Raw genomic sequence first — 27,490 nt, forward strand, 5'->3', positions numbered from 1 at the left:
TCTCGCCCAGAAGTCCCTTATCTTGAAGTGAGGTAGAGACTGGGAAGAAAGAGTGTGGGGGAGGAAAGGTACATTTATGCATAAATGTCCAGCCCAGTTCTTGGAGACAAGGGAAGTCAGTGACAGAGCCTTGGGCCCGTTGTTGGTTTTTCAGGACCTTGGAGGCCATTATTGTTTTTCTGGGCCTCTTGCAGCCTAGAAAGTGGGGATTCTTGGGAGGGTACAAACAACAGTGTGGCATCCTTATTTCCTTCCCTCTTGTTAATGCTGGAAGCCGTGACCATCTGTTGTTTAGTCCACCCAAAAGAGGATGTTGAGGACTGTTTTCTTTTCGGACCGAGGGCGTTAGGGAGCCCTGAGCCCCTGCCTTTCTCCTACAAAGCAGCTTTGAGAAGGCAGCGGTGGTTTGCCTGCGTCGAACTTCTAGGTGGATTGGAGGATGGACCGTAAGGACTACCCCCAACTCCTTGAGAACATGTTCTTGGCTTGCCCAGGGATGGAGCAGGGCTTGGGGGAGGGTGTTTTATGGAGACAAGCCTGCCGGTGACTTGGTGCACACTTGCCTTTCTTTGAGTCCGGAGCTCTCTGATCAAAGTGTCCCAGCGCATGTTCAGAGCCGGGCCACCCTCTGTGGCCTGTTTTCCTGTTCTCATCTTATGTGCCGGTTCTTAGTAGGCTTGTTTTAAAACTTAAATTTCAGCATTGTTATTATTATTTTTTTTTGCTAACTGTAGTGCATTTCCTTCTCCCCAGCTGGGGCCTTGCATGTCTGTAAGGTAGTTCTCACAGACTAGATACCAGAGTGATAAATACGTAAAGTAATATTTAGATACAGGGTTTCCATGACCCAGTTTCTGTGGGGCCTTCAGCAGATCATCAGTTAAAACAAACAGATTCTCTGCTTCTATATTGGGATGTAACTTTTAAAAAATGTATTATGCTTGATGTGGTGTAGGAGATAAGAACTTTTTGAATAAGTTTTGTGGGTGTAGTCTTCCCTTGATACTTCATGGGAAGGGACATATCTGTTTTTCTTTCTTTCTTGTACCTTCTTTTGTTGTTTTAATTTTATGGGCCAGGGTCTTTTGGAGCTCACACAGGTCTGGGGACTTTGTTATGTAGCCAAGGCCAGCCTGGTCCTCCTATGTCTCAACCTTCTAGGTAGATACTGGATTATAGATGAGAGCCGCTATGCCGGGCTTGAAGGAAGGTGTTATGTCTAACTGCTTTGGAATTTAGGGCTAACATCTCTGCCTTTTCCTGGCTGTGAATGTCTCCTTTGTCTCCTTCAGTGTGCTGTGAGTTTGTGGGTACTTAGAGCAGATCCCGGGAGGATATAAGTTGCCTCTGCTATTGAGGAAGTTGGATGTTGAGAGCTTATTAAAATATTATTTCAGTGGGGGAAATTGTCTACTCAGGGTAGACACGGCTTACATGGCTCTCCCTACAGAGTATGAGCAGAAAGCTAAGCCTCAAGCACTCCGGTCTGTAGAGTGCTGCAGATGCCTTTTGCGTATGGATTTCTAGGGAATTCCTGTCTGGAAAAAATCTTGATTAGCCGTGACATCATAGCTACTATAAATAATGTATTACAAAATGGATCACAGGCAACGCACTCCAGCCATCTGCATGGCAGTGCTGCAAACATCTTTGGAGAAAGGCTTTTACTGAAGTCAGAAACCACACGGAACAACACTGATGGAAACGAAACTATCTGCGCATTCTGTCTGTGTGCTAGATGCTTCTCCCTCAATCTTACAGGACTCCTCCCCCTTCCCCCCAGTATGGAATTGACCTCAAGCTCAATCTTTCCTCACACTGTTCTCTCTCTCTCTCTCTCTCTCTCTCTCTCTCTCTCTCTCTCTCTCTCTCTCTCTCTCTCTCTCTCTTTCTCCCCCTCTTTCTCCCTCTCTCCGTCTCTCCCTCCTTTCGTCCTTCCCTCCCTCTCTCCAGGATCTTACCACAGAGCTCTAGCTGAACTCTTATGTAGACCAGGCTGACCCGGAACTCAGAGATGTGCCTGCCTCTGCCTCCAAAGTGCTGGGACTAAAGGTGTGTGCCACCACGTCCTGTTGTTGTCAGTCTCTTTAAACCTGCTCTTTTCTGGCCTCTCACCGTAAAGATGAACAGAAGTCAAAATTAAACACAGCAAGGGAGCCTTTTGGGAAAGAGCAGGTGCCCTGAAGCCAGACTGTCTGCCTTTGGACCAAGATTTCCATTTCCTAGCGAGGTGACCCATACAGGTTCCACAGCTCAGCTTCTTCACCTGTAAAATGGGATTGCTATAAGAGAGTGCTTTGTGAGGCCAAAATGATTCAAGCCACATGAAAGTGTGGAGCGCAACCTCACACCCGGCAAACAATTTGTAAGTGGTATTGTCATCAGCTAAAGGTAAATTTACTGAAAATTTAGGGCTAGGCATATAGAAAATTGAAGATCTAAAAAAGACTAGGAGTGAGTAAAAAAGAAAACAAAGCAAAAAACAGTTGAACAACGCCAGAACCCCCTTTCTTTATTGCAAAATGTGAACAGAAAAAAAGAGACAAACTAATATTACTGCAATTTACTTCTTCTAGCTTGAGAAATCGTAAAACTGCTAGAAAAACTCATTTAATGCATCTTTCCCCACCTGGGCATTCTAAGCCTGCCTTTCTTGCCTAATGGTCTAAAATGGAAACTTGTGGCTGAAAAAGGATGAGCGGACTGGGAGCTGGCTCAGGCAGCCAAGTGCTCGCTCTGAATGCATGGGGACCTGAGTGTGATTCCCAGACCAGGCAGAAGAAGCCAGGTTAGTTTGCCGTTGTAATCCTAGTCCTGGGGAGGCAGAGGCAGGAGGACCCCCAGGGGCTCATGGGCAGCTAACCTGGCAGAACCAACCAGTTCTGGGTGAAAGTGAGAAACTCAGACTCATAACCAAGGTGGAGAGTGGCTGAGGAAAAACACCAGGGACCTCTGGCCTTTACACAACACACACACACACACACACACACACACACACACACACACACACACACACACACACACATGCACACATCCATGTGTATGAGTGAGAGAGTATCTGAATGTTTTGGATTTTCAGGACAAGGTTTGGGCATCTGTGAAATCTTGGTGTTGCTTTATTTGTTGTTTTTTTATTAGGATTAGTCTTTTGAGAGGGTCTCCCCATGTAGCCATGGCTGGTCTGGAGCTCCCTTTGTGGATCTTGAACTTCTGGGGACCCTCCTGCTACTGTCTCCCAGTGTGTGATTACAGACATTTGCTGCCATGCTTTTAAGTTTAGAAGTAAGCTTGCTTGCTCTTCTGAAAAGTTATTCTCCCTTTTGTATGTTACTAGGTGAAATAGCACGTTGAGAGTGAACTGAGATAGTGTAGGATCCTTTACAAAGTACATTAAGTCTTCTGAGCAGGGGACATTGAGTCACAGGAGTGCCTTGAACTCAGGGTGACTTCTTGGGCAATGCCAGACGGAGTGGGCTGGTGATCGTCTTTCGGGAGCCTGGGGACAATGGCTTGCTATGATCCGGGTGCAGTTTGAATCTGTCTTGAAATGCAGTTCCCATTGTGAGGCATCAGGAAGGTGGAAGGAACATTTTCCAGATATGCTGTTGTGATCTGGGGCCTCTGGGAGCCGAATTAATGTGCTAAAATAAACCTCTTGTTTTCTAAAGTAACCTGCTCCAGGCAAGTTGTTGCAGAAATGAAAAAACTAGACAAAACATAAATGCCATTAGGTGAATTGTGTTTGCAGATGTTGAAGATCTGTTTGGTGTAACAACAACAAAAGTCTTACTCTGACTTGAAAGTCAGGCTGACTCTGATGGCATGGACCTGTAATCCCAGCTCCTCAGGAGGCTGAGGCATGGTGGTTGTGGAGCTCGGTACCTATCTGGGCTACAGAGTGATTTCAAGGCCACCCTGGGAAATCGTTTCTCATAATGAAGAAGAGGAGGGGGAGGGGGAGGAAGAGGAGGGAGAGGTAGTGGGTGGGAACATAGTTTAGCAGAAGAGCATTTGCCTAGCATGTGCAAGGTCCTGGAGTCAATCCCCAGTCTTGAAAAACAAACAACAAAAACCCTTAAAGTCAATCTGAAGTCTTGGAAAAGACCCAAACCAATATCCAAGGAAAGTGAAAACACATGACAGGAGCAGGGAGAAGAATCCTGTGGGAAAGTTACAGTGGCAGAGATGGACAAAAGGGAAGGCTTTCTTTTAGTTAAGAGAGAACTCAAAAGAGGCTCAGCAGCTGAGAGTGCATACCACTCTGGGAAGACTTGAGTTTGGTTCTTAGTATGCTGGTTCCACAGCTCACAACCATCTGGAACTCCAGCTCTGATGCCCTCTTCTGGCCTCCTTGTGCAGTGCACCCACCTACACACACACACACACACACACACACACACACACACACACACACGCCCGCGTTCTGAAGTTAAAGCACTAGAAACCAGGACTTTTGAGAATACCTTTCTAAGCCTCCCCTGAAAAAAAATTACACAGTATTATTTTTTCCTGATGAAAGGGAGAAGAGAGCCCTAGAGCATACCTGTGAGAGACTACATTTTCTGTTTTCCAAGAACCCTAAAGTCCTGTGGAGGTGGTCCTGATGGGGACAGATAGATCCCACTGGTTCCATGTGGTGATTCTTTAGACATGTCATCCAGGAGAAGTCATTGTCTTAGCCTTTTTTTCTGGTTTTTTTTTTTGAGACAGGGATTCTCTGTGGCTTTGGAGCCTGTCCTGAAACTAGCTCTTGTAGATCAGGCTGGTCTCGTACTCACAGAGATCCCCCTGCCTCTGCCTCCCAAGCCCTGGGATTAAAGGCATGTGCCACAACACCTGGCTTAGACTTTTGTTTCTAGTCCAGGAGGCAGTCTAAATAGTGGATATGGAGTTGTGCAACTTCGCATGCATGTGTGTGCCGGTGCACATAATTCTGTGTATGTGTGTGCTTGTGAACATACATTATGTATATATGTGAGCTGGTGCACATGCATTCTGTGTATGTGTGTGTTTGTGCAATACAATCTGTGTATGTGTGTGCTTGTGAACATACATTCTGTGCATGCCTGTGCTTGTGAACATACATTCTGTGCATGCCTGTGCTTGTGAACATACATTCTGTGCATGCCTGTGCTTGTGCATATGCATGAGTACAGCGTATGTGTGGAAGCCAGAGATTGATCTCACGTCAGTCACTTTCACCTTGTTATTTTGGGACGTGATTTCTCACTGATTCTGTGATTAAGCTTGACTGCCTTGTCAGTGAGCCCCAGCAATCCTGTCTTTGCCTCCCTAGAACTGGGCTTACATAGGTACTGCCACATGTGGGTGTATGTGGGTGCTGGTGTTGTATGTGGGTGCTAGGGATTGACCTCAGGTACCAAAGGGGCCATCTCATTTTTGTTCTCCTGGAAGCTTCCACAAAAAGCTAATCCACAAATTTGATTAGCATCAGCAGTAAAGGGGTGGTTTGCATTTCCCCAGCAGCAGAGCCAGCTTTCAACGCATGAGTGCAATCCACCAAATGCATTTATTTGCCAGAGACCAGGGCAGTGAAGCCCCTTGCACGATGTGGTTGATTATTTAAAAGAGTGCCAAGAATTCTGCCGTCCTTTCAGACCACGGCTGAAAACATGGACGAGAACTTGTGGCTGGATGAGGTAGTTCCTAGAACAGGGCACTTGTGTCCTGCTGTTTATTTGCTTATGAGGATCTGTTGGGGCAGTGGAGTAAATGGTCAAACTGTATTCTCCAGGCAGAGGACAGAAGGTAAGTTGGAGGGATGCCTGGCGGAATGGAAATCTCTTGTAATGATGACTTAAGAATCTGACACATGGGGAGAAACTGTGTCCAGGGATTGACGTTCCATGATGGATAGGAGTCAGGCACCCATTTCTTTCTTACCCATGAGCTGGAGAGAGTCACTTCAGAAGGTCTGCAGGGGCGTTTGGTAAAGTGTTCCAGGGAGTTTGCTCTGATGAGAGAAGTGGCACTGTACAAGTAACTTCTCACATTGTCACCAGCATCAGCAGCACACTGTCCCAGGTTTCTGATGCTGTTTTGTAGAGGTTCCTGAGATGGAACCCCAGCAAATAAGAGGTTAAGGTGTGGATCTGCATGTGGTGGTACAGACACGCAATTCCAGCCTGGAAAGGCCAAGGTAGAAGATTCTAAGTTCTAGGCTAGCTTAGGCTGCAAAGTGAGACTCTCAAAATCCCAAATGAAATCAAGCCTAGGATATGTTTCTTTGCCCCCTAAAAGAACACCAACTGTCAGCTCTTAGGTCTAGCATTCTCTCTCTCCCTCTCCCTCTCCCTCTCCCTCTCCCTCTCCCCCTCCCTCCCTCCCTCCCTCCCTCCCTCCCTCCCTCCCTCCCTCCCTCCCTCTCTCTCTCTCTCTCTCTCTCTCTCTCTCTCTGTGTGTATACAGATATGCATGTAAGTGTATGTGCATATGTGGGGAAGCCAGTGAACAACTTTTTGAGTGTTCCTTAGTAGCTGTCCACTTTGTGTTTGAGACAGAGTCTCTCAGTGGCCTGTGGCTTACCAGTTTAGTTAGGCTCACATGTGGGAGCCGGGAATTGAACCCTGGTCCTCATGTACAAGAGGCACTTCACCACCAACCTAACTCCTTGGGCCCAAGTCTAATATATTCTGATATGAATTTTCTTAAAAGATATTTCAGCTATTTTCAGTGATTAGTAAGTTATAAGATTTTTTTCCAATCATGCTTTAAAAGTGATTTACTTTGTTGGTCTCTTAATTGAAAGTTTATTTTCTCCTAGAATCAAGTTGGTTTTTTGTTTTTCTTTAAATATAGCCTTGTCTCTAGTGCTGTACATACAGTCCCCTTGGTAGGTCATTCTCTCCAGAAAGGGGAGAAAGAGACTGACAGGGTGCTGCTCTCAGATAGACTTACTGTTTTTTGTCCCCCAATGGAAACACAGTAATTCTGTATATTTGTTAGACATGGGGGGGCATTTAAGTGCATTGTTGTATCAGGATCAGGTCAGGGTAATTACCGTATCTTCCACTTCTGGTTCTTCTCATTCTTTGTGTCGAGAACATGCAAGACCCCCCACCATGGTGGAGAAAGTATACACTTTGTACTTTCGTCTTGAATCCTTAGATAACACTGGAGGAATCTCTCCATGTGCACACACAGATTTACCATGACCTTGTAGCTCAAGCCAATCAAGCTGGGTTTTGAACTCTGACTCACCTGAAACGACATGCTAGTGGTTTTCCCATGATTCTAGGACTGGGTCAGGTCTGTAGACAGATTTTGTACATTTTTTCCTCTTTCAGCCAAGTGGCCCCAGTGTGATGGTCTGACCCCTTCTGACACTTTTTTCTTTGGTAAAGAGGGTGTTAGACCAAGCCTGTTAGTGTAAGACATTCCAAGCAGTCACGCATTCACCCTGTGCCCCAACAGGTTAGGGGTCTGCCTCAGGGTCAGTGATAGTTCATTCATTCATTCATTCATAGACAGCATCTCATCTTTCTTAAGCTGGCTTTGAACTCACTGTGTAGCCAAGGATGACTGAATTCCTGATCTCTCTACCTCCCATGTGCTAGCATCCTAGGCAGGTGCTACCATGGCTGCTTTTGTGTAGGTGAAGAAGGGACCCTGGGGTCTGAGTATGCTAGATAAGCACTCTTCCAACTGAGTTACATCCTCTGCTATCTTTTTAGAGATGCGACATATTTAAAAAACAAAAAACAAAACACTAAACTAGTGCAGAGACCGCCACAATGGACCGGATAATGAACCTTTAAATAAAAACTGGCTAAGTGTGGTGTGAAACCAGATGAAGTTGATATGGAGACACTGGTGCTTTATTTACAAAGCTGCCATTTGCTCGTCATGGATTTCCTTTGTTCTGGGACTCAGGCTAGGCAAAGCTTTCTAACCCTTACACATCCCTAGCCCCATTGTGGATTCTTTGAGCACTAATTGTGAAATTAAAAAGAGCTCACATGAAGATATGTATCTTGCTGCCTGTGGGTCTGGACAACCCTTGGTGTGATTGTCCTGGTCCTGGTCTTGCTTTACATGCTTCCATGTAAGGAAGATGCCAAAGATGCTGCTGTATGGGAGTTTCGGATCCATGGAGTGACCATAACTGCAACAGGGGAGAGGAGAGAGTCGATGCTGAGGTGGGGTCCTTGGGAGGTGGGATGCAGAGAGACTCAAGTGTCCCTGGACAAACTGGGACGTAGTAGGGTGTAATAGAAACGGCAAGTCCCTCTCTGATCCTCACTTAGTTGTTTTTGCTTTGTTTTGCCTGAACAGCAGAAGGAATAGTGACTCCCCACTCAGTAGACTGAGTCTATTGTGGCAGTCATGCTGGTTTGGTGACAATGTCAGTGATGACTTTGCAGTGTACATTTACAATAATATCCTCATATGCACCATCTGCGTGGGACAATCTTTGGGTGGTGACATTGTCTGAACTGTGTTTTGTAGATATCCATGACAGCGACGGGAGCTCAAGCAGCAGCCACCAAGGCCTCAAGAGCACAGCCAAGTGGGCATCCTCCTTGGAGAATCTTCTGGAAGACCCAGAAGGCGTGATGAGATTCAGGGTTTGTCTTTTCACTGATCATTAGAACTGATGCAATAGGAAAAGCTTAGCTGTGTTTGTGGTGGGGAGGTGGGGGCACGGGGCCAGGACAGTGTTTAACACTGTCTGCTCCAGCCAGAGTCTGAGAGCTGCTCATCTCTTATGACCACGCTGGACTTTCAAAGGGACATGCAGCCTGTCTCTGATTTTCATACAGTTGGGGGTGGGGTAGGGTGATGGGGAGGGATGCTCTACTAGTGTGGGATCTGGAGGAAGGATTTCCAGGACTGGCAGGGATGATCTGGGCTTCTCTGGCATGAAGGTTTGTTCTCTCCAGTCTCAGACACTCTGGATGCATCACTACTGGTGAGAGAGGCTGGAGGGTAACTGACAAAGTGAAGCAGGGGGAAGGAATCCCCCAAAGGAGGGCTGATGGACAGGAGGGACTGATGGACAGGAAGGACTGATGATGGACAGGAGGGACTGATGATGGACAGGAGGGACTGATGATGGACAGGGAAGGACTGATGGACAGGAAGGACTGATGGACAGGAAGGACTGATGGACAGGAAGGACTGATGCACAGGAAGGACTGATGCACAGGAAGGACTGATGGACAGGAAGGACTGATGCACAGGAAGGACTGATGGACAGGAGGGACTGATGGACAGGAAGGACTGATGCACAGGAAGGACTGATGGACAGGAGGGACTAATGGACAGGAAGGACTGATGGACAGGAAGGACTGATGGACAGGAAGGATGGACAGGAAGGACTGATGGACAGGAAGGACTGATATTAAGAAACAACTTTTTCTACCAGTATGACTGCTGTTGCCCATTGGAGGGTCACACATGAATTCCAATACTGATCCTTGGCAACTTGGCTTTTTAAGTGATAGGCCAAGGTGCCACTGGTCCCCACGGAGCTCCTGGGCTGGGGAGTAGAACTGTAAGCATCTTCTAGATGCCAGGGAGGCTTGAATGCAACCACAGAGCTGACCGAGTGCTAACTGTTCCATAAAGCACACCTCCAACTTAAAATGGTCTCTATCATTGTGATTTGGACAGGCTTAATATGTTTTCTTTTCTTTTGTTTAAAAAAAAGGGCCTGGCTTTGGAGGAATGCACTTTGTTTAAACAGTGTCTGGAAGGGGCTGATATATCTTCCACTTTAATTTACTTTTTGGTAATTTATTGTCAGCTTAGAAATGCGAATAGATTCCCCGCTTCATTTTTATTCTGCCTTGCAGTGTCAAAACCATTAAGGTGAAATGCGTAAGAAATTCTTGCTTCAACATTAAACATGCTCTTTGTTTTTCCGGGTGGAGTTTTTTCAAGAGATGATTAAACTAGGCTCCTCTGTCTGCTTTTGCCTTGTCATCTTCTAAAGGAAACTTGTGTTTTCTCAACGTTGGGCACTATATGATTCCCTTCCCCCTTTTTCATCTATAGGAATTTTTAAAAAAGGAATTCAGTGAAGAAAACGTCTTGTTTTGGCTAGCGTGTGAAGATTTCAAGAAACTGGAGGACAAGAAGCAGGTACCTCTCTGCCTTCTGCTTTTGCAATGAGTTTTTCCTGCCATTATGTGGTCACAGCAGCCTGTTGCCTAGGATTGGGAACTGCCCAGACTCTTCTGACTCATTCTAGATCCGAGGGAAAATTCCAACTTGCAGCTGGTACCTTGTGCTGACCAAATACTAATAATTTTTTTTAAAAAGGGCACATTAGCCATTTCTTTCTTTCTTTCTTTTTTTTTTTTTTTTTTGGTTTTTCGAGACAGGGTTTCTCTGTATTGTTTTGGAGGCTATCGGTCCAGCCCAGCCTCGAACTCACAGAGATCCGCCTGCCTCTGCCTCCCGAGTGCACATTAGCCATTTCTAAAGAGAGCTGTTCAAGCAGGCCAATATTCAAAGTAGGTGTAAACATTTGTCATTTATAGCTTGCCATTGTGTTAACTGTTTTCTTCATAAATCATTCATGAGGGTGCTCCCCGAGGTGACACTGGTGTTGTCGGACATGAGCCAAGCGATCGATTAGCAGATGTGTGAAAAGCACACTGTTCTTCAGGTAGTTCGCAAGTCTCTGCTTCTTCGTGAGCGCTGAGCCGCTGTCGGGCATCCTGTGTAGGAACTCTCTGACTTCCCAGAAGGCGTTTGTCTTCTCAGATCTGGCCGTTAGTCCCTGTGCAGCCACCAGAGGATGGCTGTGAGACAGGTAGGCGGGGTGGGGTTCTGAAGTTGCCTCTCTGTCTTTCCAGAGGACCACCAAAGGCCCTAAGTCCCTGGAAGGACTGTGGGTTCTGGGCAAGGCTGTTGAAGGGCGGGGCAGGGGGTGGGGATGTCTTGATGTCGCCTCCTGCTTCCAGCACCCACCCTGCTTACTGAGGGTCCTCAGGGCTGTTTACTATCTGCTTGACTACCCTGTACCTCTCTGTCCCTGGGTTCTGGGGGTTAACCCTCTTCCCATAGAGTCTTCTCCCATGATCGGACATTTGGATTCTTCTTTTTTTTCCCCCTTCTAGTGCTGGGATTTAATCTGGGGTGAAGTTCATGTCAGGCAGGCACTTGACCACGGAGACACGTGCCCAGCCCTTGTGCTGTCTTTTGGGTCTTACTAAGTAGTCCAGGCTGGCCTTGATCTCACCCTTGACCTGCCACTGCATCCAAGTAGCTATGATTATAGGCCTGTGTCTGCAATTCTAAAGTGAAACCATCTAATTTGTCAATATTGGAACTAATTTTCGTTTATAACCTCGCTGTGAAGAGACACTATGACCAGGGCAACTTATACAAGAAAAGCATTTAAAGGGGGAATTGCTTACAGTTTCAGAGTGTTAGTGTATGATCATCATGGTGAGAAGCTCGCTGGCAGGCAGACAGGCAGCAGTAGCTGAGAGTTTGCATCCTGATCCGCAGGCAGAAGGCATGGAGTATGCATGCGCATGCATGGGTGCATGCACACATGCACGCGCGCACACACACAGAGACAGACAGACAAGACAGACTATGAGACAGGTCCTGGCATGGACTTTTGAACCCCCCCCAGGGACACACCTTCTCCAACAAGACCACAACTCCTAATCCTTTCTGAATAGTTCACAAACTAGGAACCAGACATTCAATCTCATTGAAACCACCACACTTGCCCCCCAAATGGAACAGAATCTCCAGGGCCAGCAGCCGTGAACTGTTTGCTGACAATTGTCTGGAAAAGTCACCTCATTGCTCCCTTTCAAGTCTGCTCCCTAGGATGGAGCAGCCTGTGGCCTTCTTCTTTGGAATGGGCAAGAAGTGATTCTGAGATGGACTCCTCTGGCTTGCGTCTCCTGGGCTTGTCTAGCCCTACTAGGAATGACTGTGGCTTCTGTGTCTTTCTGCTATTTTCTCCCCAGAGCTCACTGGCTGGAGAAGGGACTTAGTAAGGAAGTGGTAAGTGGCACAGCATTGGAAAGGTAGGCTTTAGGTAGGCTTCAGGGTCGAGGTCCCCTGGTGAGGAGTGCACACCATTCTCTGCCTCCAGCGCTGAAGACAGGCCTAATGGAGCACTGTTGGTTGCTGGCCTTGTGCAGCTGGTGTGACCAACATCGTGCCATAAGCATCTAGCTCAGCGTCAGGTGGCCGGGTGGATGTCCTTCACATGCCTCGTTCTTTGAAGGTCGGGCAGGGGGAAGACCACAAGAGAACAAATCTGTCCTTGTGGCCCAGACAGGAAGCCAAGGCCCTGGGTAGAGCTGGGCTTACACGGTGCTCTGTAGCTACCCAGTCATCCTCCGGCACACCTGCCCTGTGTGTATCTGTTCTTGGGGCCTGCCCAGTCCTTGCAGAGTGCCTGCTCAGTGCCAGGCATGGTGAAATGCCCTGGAGTCCCCCACTTTACTGACAAGCCAGCTAAGCTTCTTTAAAAGCTCGGCAAGTCTAATGCATGTAGACACAGGAAATGTGAAACCTAAGGACACTCTGGCGGTGGAGTCACCAAGGTCTACTAGGAAGTGAGTTGTAGCCTGAAACCTGCAATGGTGGTTGGAGAAAGGGAACCAGTGACTCCAGAAGCAGGAACAGCCTGTGGGAAGATCAGCTTGGTGACAAGAGCAGGGGTGGGAGGGTCCTGCTTGCTGGCGGGGCTACTGGGCTGTGTTTGAAGCTAAGGGTACGTGTGGCCAAATCTGGGAATGCGGGTGCACGGCAAGAAGGGGACCTCATGCCAAGGCCCTGGAAAGTCATTATAGGACTTTAATGTTGTATGTGGCTGATGTAATGTTGGGCGGCACTGCTCTGTTATATACTATGGAAAGCTAGACTCAGCAGCCCTTGTCTTCACACCCACGCCCAACACCCATCACAGGGTCTGGAAGGCTTATGCCCCTAAGTCTGGAATATACCCAGAGGTATAACGAATGCCGTGTTGATGCCCCCCCCCCGCCCAAGGAACAAAGATGCTTGTCTCAAACTTCCCTTTGGAACATCACACATCAGGCCTCCGTCTTCTGCACTTCCCTTAACTACACTTTTATCTTCCAAGCTCTGACAGAACAGCTCACCAAGCCCAAAGTTCCAGAGTCCTTCTACAGTCCTCCCCAAAACTACATGGTCAGGTCTGTCCCAGCAATGCCTCACTCATGGTACCAATTTCTGTGCTAGTTATAGCTGCGATGAGACAAAAACGGCGTGGAGAGGAAAGGCTTATTTGACTACACTTCCATATTAAAGTCCATCACTGAAGGAAGTCAGGACAGGAACTAAATGAGGCAGGACCTGGAGGCAGGAGCTGATGCGGAGGCCAGGAGTGCCACTTACTGCCTTGCTCATCGTAACTTGCTCAGCTGGTTTCCTTACAGCACCCAGGGCCACTAGCCCAGGACTTGCGCCACCCACAATGGCCTGTACCCTCCCACATCCATCACAATTAAGAAAATTAAGCCTTGTCTGCAGCCCAACCTTATGGAGGCCCTTTATCAACGGAGACTCCTCCTCACAGATGACGGTAGCTTCTGTCGAGTTGACTCAAAACTAGCCAGCGCAGTGCTGCTGGGGACAGCGGAGCCATTGGTGACACTGGAGTGTCTGGGTCTTGGTTTGGGCCACAGCATTGAGCCTTCGCACTGCTACCACTCACAGATGCAGGGGTGTGACTTGAGAGGTTTGAGAGGTCAGTGACATTTTCCCTGGTGAGGTTAACGGGAATCGCTTTCCATGAGTCGTTTAAATGAGGTGCATATATCTGCCAGTCTCGAGGTGGCTCGAAGTGGACACGTGCATTTCAGGGTCTTGGAAGAAGAGAAGATAGAAAAGTTAGGCTGCCGCATGCTGGGTCGGCATGTAGAGCCAACCTCTGGCTCCAGGCCCACGGGCTCTCCTGGGTCCTGCTGCTGGGGAGGTAAAACTAGGCAATCAGCTCTGAGTAACTAGTTTCCAGGAGTGGAGGAGGAGGCAGGCCCTGCAGAAGGCACCTAACTGAATTTCACAATCAAACTTACCACATCTGCCCCAAAGGGAGCGGGGGAGGCTTTATCTCTCTCTGCAGTCAAGTGAGGCAGCTGTGAGCTTGATGCAAATCAGGCCTTCAAACCTCTGCTAGTTTGAGGACAACTTTGTTGATTTGTTTTTCTTTTTCTGTTTTCGTGTGTGTGTGTGTGTGTGTGTGTGTGTGTGTGATGCATGTGTGCATGAGGTTTTTTTAGGTGTGTGGGCACATATGTGAGGGTGCTCATGTACATGTGAGAACATGAATGTGGGGGCCCAAGATTGATGTGAAGAATTAACCTCCATCACTCTCCCACTTTAGTCCTTGAGCCAGGGTCTCTCAAACCCAGAGCTTGTTCATATGGCTAGTCTCACTAGCCAGCTGGCAGAAAGCCCAGGCCGAGCTTACAGGGAAAGCCACCACACATAAGTTCTAGGGATCTGAATTCTGGTGCTCACACCCGTGTGGCAAGGGCTTCACCACCGAGCCTCTCTTCAGTGACTCTGAGCGTCTTGTATAATTTACTTCTCCATCTTTTGTAGTCTGTCTGTCTGTCTCTCGGGCTCATGAGTCCAGGCATCTTTGTTTTTCTTCCTCTCCATAGTATCCAAACACTCAGACCAGGCCCACACTGTTTTTTCCTCTCTGTTGGCTGAAGCTGTGCCTTCCACTCAGGCTGGACTCCCGCCTTGTCCTGAAACCCTGACCGTGACAATGGGCTCGAAAGATGAGCACATACGTTAGCCTGCTGGGACTTTCACTGTTGGAAGCCCCGAAGGGTAGTGCAGCCTGCATCCTCTCTTTCCTGGTCTATGCTCCACTGTGACCCGGCAGGCTACTGGACAAAGCAGGGCCATGACTTCTCACCTCCTGCCCCCAGGCTCTCTTTGTTTCTTACAGCTTCCATGTATCTGAAGTCATCATCTTCCATCTGTTATGGTTTAAAGCTGTTCTCTCATTTGCCTTTCCCCTGTGAGTTAGCCTGCGATGTGTTTCTAGCTTCCAGCGTAATGCAGCATTTATACCATATAAAATCAGAGACGGCACAGGAGAGATGGCTCACCAGCTCAGAGCCCAGTCTACTCTTCCAGAGGACCAGAGTTTGGTTCCCAGCACTCATGTCAGGTGACTCACACAACCTCCCGTAACTCCAGTTATAGGGGATGCGATGGCTCTGGGCCCTGTTGGCACCCACAAATATGTGCACACCCCCACACATATACACATAATTAAAAATGGAAATAAATCTTAAAACGAACTCCCAAGAAAGCTCCAATAAGGTATTCATTTTTGGCTAATCCTGAGTTCATTTGTTCATTCATTTATTCACTCACTCATCAGTCAGTTCATGTACACTGAGCCTGTTTACAATGAGATAAGTATTGAAAAGTACTTGGCATTGTGCAGACCACATTGAGAATGGGGCAGGGAGGTAGGGTAGGGACTGGTTTCCAGTGTTCACAACTCTGAGAGCTGTGCCAGTATTTAAATATGATAGCCTCTTGTATTTTAGTAGTATTTCAAAGCTTACAGTTATGGGAGTCTTGGTATTATGATTATTATTGGAATATTTTGTTTAACATTACAACTTGATCTCATAACTGGCTATTTTGAAAAAGTGTCTTAAAAGAGTTTAAAATGTTCCTTAGAAGAAGTTTGCTCTCCATCAGTGAGTGGATTACATAAGAGGGGAAAAGGCCCTCACCCTCAGCACCCTGCAGAACTCAGGGGCCACCTAGTTGGCGGACCGTCTTCGTCTTTCTGACCACAACCTGTGGTGTAAAAATTTTAATCTATTTAATCCATTTTCACCGTGGGAGTAGCAGGGTCCACAGTGCACCTTAGGAGCTCGGCGTGATGTTGGTCTTTGTGCGTTTGCTTTTCCCTTTGTGAACTGCAGGATGGAATCGGGGTATGGAGGCCTGGGGGCCCATCAGTGCTTTAATACCAACACATCAGCTGCCCCCTCTCCTCCCTTCCCCCCTTTGTGCCACTGGAGACAGGACCTGTGGTGTGTATAATGACTCACGGGTGGGACCAGAGGAGGACACCAGGGGTTGTCATTCTCCACCTCGTTCCCTTGAAACGGGGTAAACGGGGTCCCACACTGACCCTGGAGCTCATTAGTCTCCAGCTCGGCTGGCTGCACTGCAAGTCCAGGAAGCTTCCTGAGACGAGAGCTTGCTTTGCTGTCCAAGGTAACCTTGAACTCTTGGCCTCAAGTGACCCTTCTGCAACCATGTTTTTGTTTGTTTCCCATGATGGCCCCTTTAGCCTGAGTTGAGCTCTTCATAGTAATTTTTTCTTTCCTCCCTTTTCATCTCCCTGTTTTTTGGTTCCTACTTTTATTTATTTATTTATTTATTTAAATATTCCAACTTTATCTTAGATGCTCCTTTCGGACTTTCCCCGATTTTGTGTTTTTTCCCCCCTTTTTTCTGCAGACAGGGCCCTCCAGTCCCTTCCTAGTGGACTGCAAACCTGATGCATTCATAAACTGGACACATTTCCATTCAGCTGGCCGGGAAGGCTTGGCTGGGGGTCTGTATTTGGAACTCACCTTGACCCCTGTATTCATCTTGGCAGCCCCTCCTTGCTCTCATTCCCCTGGAGCCTCCCTCAACCAATTTATTTTGTTTTTACTTTTAAAGCTGAGGACCCATGCTCTCTACCACTGAGCTAAACCCCAAATCCCATCTTTAAATTGTTCTTTATTAGATTTAGTCACTTTATTTTATGTTTTGCATCCACATATGCAATTGCACCGTGTGTGTGTGTGTGTGTGTGTGTGTGTGTGTGTGTGTGTGTGTGTGTGTGTTGGTACCTGGGAGGTCAGAAGAGGGCATCAGATCTTCCCCGGAACTGGAGAAACCCGTGGCTATGAGCCACTGTGCAGATGAAGGGAATCGAACCTGGAAAAGCAAAAGTGCTCCTAGCTGCTGAGTCATCTCTCCAGTACTATACCCCCATTTAAGAAAAGATTTTTTCATTTTTTATTTTGTGTGTGTGAGTGTGGGTCTGCCTTTATTTTATGTGCATGTGTGTACTTGGTGCTCATGGAAACCAAGAATGATTGTCAAATCCCTGGAATAGGAGTTGAAATTTGTTAGGAAGTTTCATGGAGGATATATATATGAATTTGTGTGTGTGTGTGTGTGAGTATATTGCGATGTGTGTGTGTGTGTGTGTGTGTGTGTGTGTGTGGTTGTGGAGTAGAGATCAGAAGGGGGCTTTGGATCTCTGGAGCTGGAGTTACAAGTGCTTGTGAGCGCCCTAACATGGGTGCTGGGATCCAAACTCCAGTCCTCTGAAAGGGCAGGAAATACTCTTTTATTTGGGGGTTGGGTATTTTTGTTTTTTGTTTTTTTAAAAAGTCTATCTGGCTGTCCTGGGATTCACTCTGTAAACCAGGCTGACCTCAAACTCACAGAGATCGGCCCGCCTCTGCCTCCCAATTGCTGGGACTAAAGGCGTGCACCACCACACCCAGCTATTAGGAAACACTTTTAACTGCAGAACTATTTTACAAATAACATTTTGTGTGTGTGTGTGTGTGTGTGTGTGTGTGTGTGTGTTATGAATGCAGATGTACAAGTACTTCGATTTGTATGGAAAGCGAAGGGAAGCTTTTGGGGAGTCACATACACACCCCACTACCACTTGGGAAAGATGGCCTGAGGCACAGATTCAGCTAGGAAGGTGGGGAGAGTGGGTGGGGAGCGACCAGAGGGAGGACTCTCCTCTTGAGATGCATCTGCTGGGATTGGAGTGCCGAGACTGTTTGCCACCAGGAAGTGAGGTAAAGCCTTTTATGGTGGCAGCGCACAAGTCGGGGAGAGGAAACCGCACTGCACCCCCGAAGTGCTGGGCAACCCATTACTTTGCTGCTCCGAGTAGATGGGTGTCTGGGGCTGAGAACGAAGTGAGTTCGCTTCTCTGAAACCTACACTGGTTGGGAGCAGGGTTTGAGGGCTGACTTCCTACCCGGTGTTGCTGCAAACCAGGCACTGTAGTACCTGAAGGCAAGGCCCTGGCTTGTGTCTGGAAGGAGCTCACTGGATGCATCTGCCTGTCTTTCTCAGGGAATGGAGGGCTGTGGTGGGGGCTGTGGCTGGACATGTCTGTGTGTGTCTTCACAGATCTAGAACTGACTCTACCAAGATACTTCTGCACTTGTTCTTACAGCAGTTAGAACAGGCTTAACACAACCCTGGAAAAACCTACCAGAATAGCCCACGTGGCCAGTTCTTCTTTCGTGTTCAGTCTTCCCAGCCTGGACAGAAGGCCTTCCCGTGACTGGCCTGCGGTCAGCAGTCTCAGGGTTCCCCTTCTCGGTCATACTTCCTATCCTAGCCCAGAGATCCTCTGCTGCTCATGCCTTCTGGTGCACGCCCTGGGGCAGCGCAGGGGCTCATCCTGTTCTCAGACGCTGGGGAAGGGCAGCTGATGGGAGAGGGTTGGCTGAAAGCCAGGGTTTGGACATCTGCAGCCTGGCACCTGCTTCCCGTCTCCTGGGCCACCTGCCCCCCCCCCCCATACTGGCATCTCAAGCTGCTCACTTGCATATCTCATTTTCAGAACCACTCAAGATAGCCTGAACCCATGCGGGCCACGTGTGTGCCCTCACGCACAGCAGAGCGTTCTCATGCATGTGGATGTCTTGGGGAGGGGAGGCCTACAGACTTTTGCATGCAGTCTGCTCATCTGGCCGACTGAAATTCTACTTTCATGAAGTAACTTTAAAACAGGAAGTGGGTTTCCAAAAATGTTCCCTTCTGACAGAATGGCGGTGGTGGGAGAGGTTCGTGGCTGTGTGGAACCTGTGGGTCTTTGAGACGTGTGGAGTTCCACACTGCTGCTCTGGGCCTCATGATGGTCTCCAGACCAATCCTAGGAATAGTCGTATTTATCTTAAGAGGCTCCTGTGTCTTTGCCTTTGACATTAATTAATTGTTCCCGTAGTCAAGAAAGAGCAGACACAGGGCTTTGAGTGGTGACCCCACCTAGGCACTGTTCCTGTACCAGCAGAGGTCTAGTCAGGCCTCGGCCTCCTGGGGTCTTTTGCCTTCTGGTCTCTGGCATGAAACAAGCTCATTTTCTTCTGTTGTCAAGCTCCTACTAATTGAAGACTTCCAGGGATTTTCATAAGACCAGAAGTTTTCAGAGTCTGTTTTTCCCTCAGCCAAGCTCTGCAAGCATCCTTAGAGGCTGAGGGCCTCTCTGGGAGAAAAGTTCTTTCTTAGGGCCTCCTGACCTCCCTCATTCTCCACAAACCACAGCTGTGTGCTGCACGCTAAGGGCATCTCTCAGTTGCCTTACTCGGTGGGATCAGATGAGGCCCGAGACCCGAGGTTCACTCAATAGCTGTCTGCTGTGGGGAGGCAGGTGCACACAGATCTTCCTTTTCAAGAAAGGGAGCCTCAAGGGAAGTTCTGGTGGAGCGTGCTGAGTTGGCTGCCCTGCCCGAGGCACTTTGAAGACAGTGCCCACTGTAAAGTTGGCTCCTTCCATTAGGGAAGGTCACAGCCCTGTCATCGGCTCCTGCCATGGAGTATGTCCCAACCCTGCTACAGTTCTCAGTGCAATGAGAGGACACTGTCTCTGGGATACCTCCATGCTTTCCTGGCAGTCTGCACTAGGGATTTCTGGGCACACAGTGAGTGTTCTCTGCAGTACTTAAACTTAATGTTTGGCTACTTGAAGGGAAATACCCTCTTCTGGAAGACTGACAAGCCATGCACCCTGGAGAACTCAGTGAACCTCATGGGACCTGAGTGGTATTGAAGTTTGGAATTAGACAGCCCTGATGCCACCTGTCATGACCCTGGTCCTCATCAGGAAACCAGCATTAACAGAGGAAAAGACTAAGAGGTTAGGGGAAGGGACTAGGCCTAGTGTGTCCACAGTAGAGCGGGTGCTGGCCGCGATACATGCATGTGTTTGTGGCTTCACCGGACTTCACTGATCCTGGTGAAACACACATCATAAAAAACGTCTTGTGAGTGTATTCACAGTGCTGTACAGACACTGACACGCACTGGATCCCAGGTCCTTTCAACACTCCAAAGACAATCCTATGACCATCACACCACTGCTAAGGGTGGTCAGAGTCTGGTCCAGGTGTTTCTAGGTGCTCGGTCAGGGAACTGACATAAAGATGCAGAAAGACTGGAAAGTAGCAAGGAAACTACCCAACAGCAAAGCCATAGTACAGCTCTGTCAAGAGTGACAGCAGGCACTTGGTGTGGTGGTGCACACCTTTAATCCCAGCACCCAGGAAGCAGAAACAGGTGGATCTTTGTGAGTTCGAGGCCAGACTGGTTTACAGAGTGAGTTCCAGGACAGCCAGAGCTACAGAGTGAGACTTGGACACCCTCATGGAGGGCTTCACCCTCCCTGGGAAAATGAGGGGGTATTGGGGGGGTTGGTGGGAGTGCATGGGAGGAGGGGGAGGGAAAGGGAGAGGGACCTGGTATTGACATGTGAAGCAACCTTGTTTCTAATTTAAATTTAAAATAAAAAAGAGTTTAAAAAGAGAGAGAGAGGAGAGAAAAAAGAAGAGAGAAGAAAAGAGAGGAGACAGAGAAAGAGAGAGAGAGAGAGAGAGAGAGACAGAGAGAGAGAGAGAGAGAGAGAGAGCAGGTCACATGAGTGAGTATTCAGGGCCCCAGGTTATTGACTGGATTTCCTTGATGGGGTCTAGAGGAAAGAGTGGCTGGTTACTACAGGTATGTCATGGTGGCTCTCTATTTTGACAGACATGCCTAAGATATGACTTTTACTGTACGTTCCCTTCCTATAATGCATGTGATCCCAATCGTATGCACACTCAGTTGTACATAGACGTAAGATGGCAAATAGAGGACTCTCTCTAAAAATTCACTTAGATGACACAGTTTGCTCTATTGTTCATCCACCCAAAACTAGCTCAGGACAGAATGGCCCCCTACCAAGGTAACTAGTTATGCCTGGAGTATGAATGAATGGAAACATGAATACTGTTTGATAGTTGGTGGGGGAAGGGGTGGGCTGTGTGTGTAGCTCCATGCAGGTGGGGCCCTAGGTCACTACGTGCATTCATTGTTAGGATAGCGGTGTGTGTGCACATAGCATTGTTAGGATAGCAGTGAGTGTGCACATAGCATTGTTAGGATAGCGGTGTGTGTGCACATAGCATTGTTAGGATAGCGGTGCGTATGCACATAGCATTGTTAGGATAGCAGGGGTTGTGTGCACATAGCATTGTTAGGATAGCGGTGAGTGTGCACATGGCATTGTTAGGATAGCGGTGCGTGTGCACATAGCATTGTTAGGATAGCGGTGCGTGTGCACATAGTACATGTAGGTGAAAGCCCTAGGCTGCCAGTGCATTACTGGAAGAAGGGCGTGTGCACATCCGTGATGGAGTGAAGTCCCAGGTTGCTAAGCTTTTCTTTGTGTTTGTCCCCCTCACCTTCATTCCCATTTCTCCCTCCTACTAATCTTCCTGCTTCTGGGGTCTGCACATTCTAGGTGTTTTCCCATGAGCAGCCTCTTGTGTCTGCTTTCCTTCCTGTAGCCTAACAGCTCCAAGGTTCACTCAGGTTGGAACTTGGACCAGTGAGTGCTTCCTTTCTCCCTCAAGACCGAGTAACATTTCAATGAGCTCTGAATTCACAGGCTTCCCAGGATGGTCCCGAGTTTGGTGGAATGCCACTTTTATTGTTTTTGAATGTTCAGTGTAGCACTCTTGTTTCAGGATTCTTGGCTGCAGATGCACTAGTAGGTATGGGGTAGGCCAGGCTGCTGTGGGCCCTCTCAGGGAGCTTGGCTCTGGAGGCAGCTACAGCTCCCAGCTGCAGCTCTTCCACGGCTGGCTGGAGTGTGGAGCTGGTTTCAGGCCAGGAAAGGCTGTTCTGGTGGGTAGCAGTCCAGCGCCTCTATCTCCTCCAGATGCAGGAAAAGGCCAAGGAGATCTACATGACCTTCCTGTCCAATAAGGCCTCCTCTCAAGTCAACGTGGAGGGGCAGTCTCGGCTCAGTGAGAAGATTCTGGAAGAACCACACCCCCTGATGTTCCAGAAGCTCCAGGACCAGGTACTGTGACCTCCTTGCCTGTGTCTTGATCTGGAAAGCTGTGTTCACTCCAGGCCTGGGAGAATTCTTCAGGGAAATGCCACATTCCTTAGGAAATCCGTCACCCAGCTGTACAGGCTGAGGTTACTGAGCCCTGATTGGTGAAGGTTGGGGAACCCCAGGTTCTGAATGTAGACTGTGTTGACTTTTGTTCTATGTGCCATGGGATAGGAGGTTGGATCTGTCTGAGGACACAGGTTCAAGAAATGTGGCAACCATTGAAGGGAGGGACAGGTAGGAAAGTCTTGAAACAGTGGCAGGGAATCTAAGACTGTTTTTTGTACAAATGGTCAAACGACTCCCTTACTGACAGTGGCCCAAAGCTGTAAGTAAATTTATAATGTGGCCTCTCAGTCATAACGACAAAGAGAAAAGTTTGTAGTATATTCCACTTAAAACCAGAAGAGGTAAGTTTAAAAATGGACATGTTAAAGAGGTGAGTAAGTTTCCTGGCAGAATGTCTTATGAGGAATATTCAATAAATGTCACTAGACCAAAGGGATGCGGCCTGAAATTCAGACCTGGATTATAAATGTGTGTGCATATCTACACTCCGCTGTGAAATGTGATCTCCACACCAGGTCAAGGGTGTGCTTCTGCTGGGAAGGCAGATTGAAGTTAAGGGACACACGGGGAAGAAGTAACATGAAGCAGCTGTTGAAGGCAGAGACAGAAGATTCTGGAAACAGCCACAAGGATTCAGAGTAGCAGGGAACCTGGGGCTGTTTTTGTACACATAGACAAATACCTTCCTCACTTCCTGTCCTGAGGAGGCCACTCCAACTTGAATAAACTAGTCTCGTGAAGGGTGTTTCAAAACTGATGATAATCCCAATCCAAGGGTTAACTGTTCAGAGCTATAGGTTATACATGGTGTAGGACCACCTCCCCTCGTTCCCAGGGAAGGCTGTTTTAACAGGTCTGAGGCTACACACTGTGCAGACTTTCTGTGTGTTAGCTGAGCTTTTGCTATTTGGGAGGGGCTTTTTGATCACCTGGTGCATAGAGCCTAGAGCAGTGGTTCTCAACCTGTAGGTCATGACCCCTTTTGGGGGGGTCACATATCAGATATCCTGTATATCGGATATTTACATTATAATTCACAACACCAGCAAAATGACCGTTATGAAGTAGCAACTAAATAACTTTATGGTTGGGGGGTCACCACAGCATGAGGAACTGGGTTTAAGGGTCGAAGCATTAGGAAGGTTGAGAACCACCGGGATAGAGGATGTCTCAGTGTCTACGAGGGACATCTTTGCTCATCATCTGATAGAAAACAAAACACCCAGGCAGAAACACAAGCAGAAGCACTTTGAGAACAGTTTCCAACTGACACAGTGGCGGGTATAGATTCCAGGTAATTTTGAACCAAGTTTGAGTGTTGAAGGAACTCTGGGTCTCTGGAGAGACTCATTAAGGCCATCTGCGGAGTGACTTTGAGCTGTGGGCATAGGTTTTGGAGAGAGATGCAGACAGGGGAAGGCAGATTTTGCGACTGCAGCCACGTGGGCACATCTGTCTATTCTGGCCCTCAGGATCTTCTAAAAGGCTCTGTCGGGTGCTCTAAACCACATCCGGTGTTGAGAGCCTGGCCAACTATTAGATTCTAGATTATCTGCCGCCACAGTGCCCACTACTGTTGGGCTGTCCTGAGAGCTGTTGTCTCGCTTGGCATGAACTCTCATCCATTCTCCAATGAGAGTTCTTATCCTCATGTTGTTGACAGCAGCAGCAAGGGTCATGGAGTTGTAGAGGTCCATTAGTTAAAGTCACTCGGACAGTAAAAGTTTCTAGAGGCTGATTTTCCACCTGCCTACCTTCCTCCCTCATGGCTACCACTATCTTCTAGTTCAAGGGCGGCTTCTCTGCTCGGCAGAGGCCCGTGATACCCTTGGGACAGAGGGAGTGTGGAGATATGTGGACACAGGCAGTTGCTTTACGGGGCTCAGAGTCCAAGGTGGGAATGAGATGAGAGAGGCTGATGGGATTCCGCACAGAGGCCTGCACACAGTGCCAAAGCCCAACAAGACATCCAAAACAAAGCCAGCTGCTGTGGTCTGCACCCAGCCCAGCAAGTGTCTGCTGGGGTGGCTAGGGGTGGGGTGAGGGGGACTGGTGGCACAGAGAGGAGGCATGTGCCAGAAAGGGTGATTTTTTCCCCCTGAATGACAACATGATTCTTATTCTGAGAACATAGTTTGGCCTCAAACTCAAACTTTGTTCTTCTGCCACACAAATGCCAGGGTCACAGGTGTGTGCCACCATACCTGGCTAAGTGACAACAGTTTTTAAAATGCTTTTTAAAAATCCACCTGATAGTAAAAGGCACTTGGGAACTAAAATATATTGAAGGCACCCACCCACCACCACCACCACCATGATTTCACCTGGAGATAGTCACTAAACAACATTCCACCTCTAGATACCCATCTTTCATGTTCTATAAATAACATGTGCTACCACACTCGTTACCAATGCGGTTCAGAGTTTGACTGTAAAGGAAGTGTTTTCTATCCTGTTGTGAAGCACTGTTTGAGAGAGAGAGAGAGATAGAGACAGAGGGAGACTAACTGTCCTCCTAAGGTATAGGTGGGTGGATGAGAAAAAGTTGCAGCCGTCCATGTCTTGGTATCCCTGGAGACTGGCTGCGGGAACCGTCCCGACACACACACCATGTGCTCAAGGCCTCCCTGTCAAGTAGTGTTAGGTGGCGTGTAACCTACACACATCTTCCCACATGGTTTAAATCTGCTCTGACGCAGTGCCATGTCTGTAGTCACATTATATTTCTTAGGGAACTGTGACAGAAAGGAAAGCTCGGTACACATTCAGCTTATGTTCTCCTGTGGCTGCACAGCACTGCCTGCCTGTGCAGCATTTGCTGGTTTCCTGGAGGTGGGGAAGGCTGAAGGCACCTGGTTTTTGCTTCATGTCAGGGCCTAGACACCAAGAGGCTCAGCATCACCTGTAGTCTTGGCTCCCACAAAGCTACTTTGAGGGCCCTGCTTTCTGAAGTGAGAGACCCCAAGATTTTAAAAACGTTTTCATTTTTGATGTATTTATTTGGGGGGCGCATATGTGTGTTTGGGTACATTTGTGTATGTGTTGCATATAAAGGCCAGAGGTCAACATTGTCTTCCTCAATTGATTCCCACCTTATTTTTGAAAGATATTTCCCATTGACCTGGAGCTCATGGGTTAGATTAGACTGATTGGACAGGCGTCCTCTAGTGCTGGGATTACGGACATGTGTCACCGTGCCCAGCTTTTAGGTAGGTGCTGGGCATCGGAACTCAGGTCATCATGCTTGTGCGGCCAGCACTTTGCTGACTGAGCCATCATCCCCCAGTTCTAATTTAAGGTCTCCCTAAGCCTATTCATAGCTTCTGTGTCACCATGACCACCATGTGACTTAAGGTGGGCCTACCTCAATAGGCTGCTAACTTCTGCTTTCAGCCATTGCCACCAGAAAAACTTTATAGGTGGTCAGCCACACATAATGTGGCCTCGTTCTGCTGCTCTCGGGGAAGATGGTGAAGCAGCATAGCAAACACCCTTGAGCTCTGATTAGAAAGCCCTGCATCCCTACACCCTTAAAAGAGCCTCTTAGGCCCTTTACTCAGGTCCTTCTAACTCTTGGCTTACAGACAGTTCTAATAGGCTCTTCAGTTCAGAGATTTGATGTGAAATACCAGTAGGGGCTGGATGGCTGAAAGCAGTACGTACAACAGGGAGCAGGCAGACGACGACACTGAACATTGACCACAGTACACACGGGGCCCATGTCCCCACACAGCATGGGCTTCTCCACACTATAGGACAGCAACTTGATTGGTGAGCTAATGGTGCTCACAAGACATCAAGGAGAGGCCAGCGGTGGCCAGTGTGTTGTGTAAAGAACGCATAGCGCATGTCAGTCAAGTGTTTCAGCGAGAGCAAGAGAAGTGAGGGGCTTACCTCCCATCTGGGAAAGCTCCCTTTGGAATAAGGGGGGCGATGGCTGCCCGATTTAATTTGTGAGTTTGGCTTGTCTGTGTGCCCAGTGGTGACTGGTCAGGAGAGGTGGGGGTTGTACTGTGTGTGTCGCTTGCGAACTGTAGTCTAAAGGTGGAGGCTGAGCTTCGCAAGAAGCAATAAGGGAGGTCACTTGGCTTCTTCAGTGACTATGCTAAGAGCTATTGTGATGCAAGGAAATCAGCTCCTGTCCATCCGTGGGGACAAAGCTGAGAGACATCTGGGAGGGGCACGGGGGTCTCTTGGTCCCTGGAGAGGCCAGAGCCCTGAAAGACAGCAACTGCTGGGAGAGCCCTGGGAGGCAGCATGTTCCAGGAGAAGCCAGTATAAAGACTGCCGCTCCCAGGCATCAGCCTGGAAAGCCAGCATGGGACTGATCAAGACCCCCTGAATCTGGGTGTCAGTGAGGAGGCCTAGGGAATCTATTGAGCCTTGGGCAGCAGATCAGTACCCATCCCAAGTATACACATGGACTTTGGACTCCCATAGAACAATGTGAGGTGCACTCTCACCCCGAACTCTTGGGGAAGGGTCTAGGCCCTGCCCTATATGAAATGACAGACTATGCACACCCCCATGGAGGGCCTCACCCTCCCTGGGGAAATGAGGGGATAACGGGGGGGAGGGCTCAGGAGGAAGGGAGGGAATGGGAGAGGGACCTGGAACTGACTTGTGAAGCAACCTTGTTTCTTATCTAAATTTAAACTGGAAAATAAAATTAAAAAAAAAGAAAAAGAAAAAAAAAAGACTGCTGCAGGTGTGGGCGGGGTGTGTTGGGAAGGTCATTGTACAGTGTCTGAGTGACAGGGTGGGAGCTTGTGGAACCCTGCAGCTATGGTGCCAGTTTAATGGAGGAGTTTTGAAATTTAGCTTTTATTTATTTTTTAATCAGGTGGGTCAGTTACACTAAGAAAGTTTGATCTTGAAAGCTGGCCCACTTGGCCCTGATCCCCACCCCCACCCCACCCTGGCTATCCTGCCCTTTCCTCTCTGGACTAGAGAGTGCAGATGACTCAGTACCACTGTTGACCTTGGCTTCCTAGTCGTGGCTTGTCATTGGTCCTTGGCCCTCCTCCCCATCCCTGTCTCAGCCCGGCACTTCCTGGATACTGGGCTCAGAGTCATGGTCATGATCACCATGTGGTGGATTGGCTCATGGCATCAGGAGAGGGACGTGGGGGCTCAGAGCCCGTCCTGCCTCAGACCCCACATAGGTTCTGTTTCTTAGTGTGGCTTCTGTGTCCCCACATGTCATATGGGGACTCTGCTGCACCTGAGGAGAGGCTAACGTGCTTCTCCTCTTCCAGAGGGAGCCGTGTGCTGTTACCT

General features: G+C 48.3%; 1 protein-coding gene across 3 annotated transcripts in view; it reads left to right on the forward strand.

Moving 5' to 3' along the window:
• The window catches only part of Rgs10 (regulator of G protein signaling 10), a 39,631-nt gene that overhangs the window by 5,518 nt on the left and 6,623 nt on the right, over positions 1-27,490 (forward strand). For 2 of the 3 annotated variants that reach the window (XM_005064313.4, XM_021228558.2), the window contains 3 exons: positions 8,470-8,588; positions 10,021-10,107; positions 21,962-22,105. In XM_005064313.4, coding sequence (XP_005064370.1) covers positions 8,470-8,588; positions 10,021-10,107; positions 21,962-22,105 — 350 coding nt within the window. Of the gene's footprint in view, positions 1-294; positions 447-8,469; positions 8,589-10,020; positions 10,108-21,961; positions 22,106-27,490 lie in introns of those variants that run through there. The other variant, XM_005064314.4, reaches the window with a different exon arrangement.

This window comes from Mesocricetus auratus, unplaced genomic scaffold (genome assembly GCF_017639785.1).
Source record: "Mesocricetus auratus isolate SY011 unplaced genomic scaffold, BCM_Maur_2.0 Super-Scaffold_4256, whole genome shotgun sequence".
Lineage (NCBI taxonomy): Eukaryota > Metazoa > Chordata > Mammalia > Rodentia > Cricetidae > Mesocricetus > Mesocricetus auratus.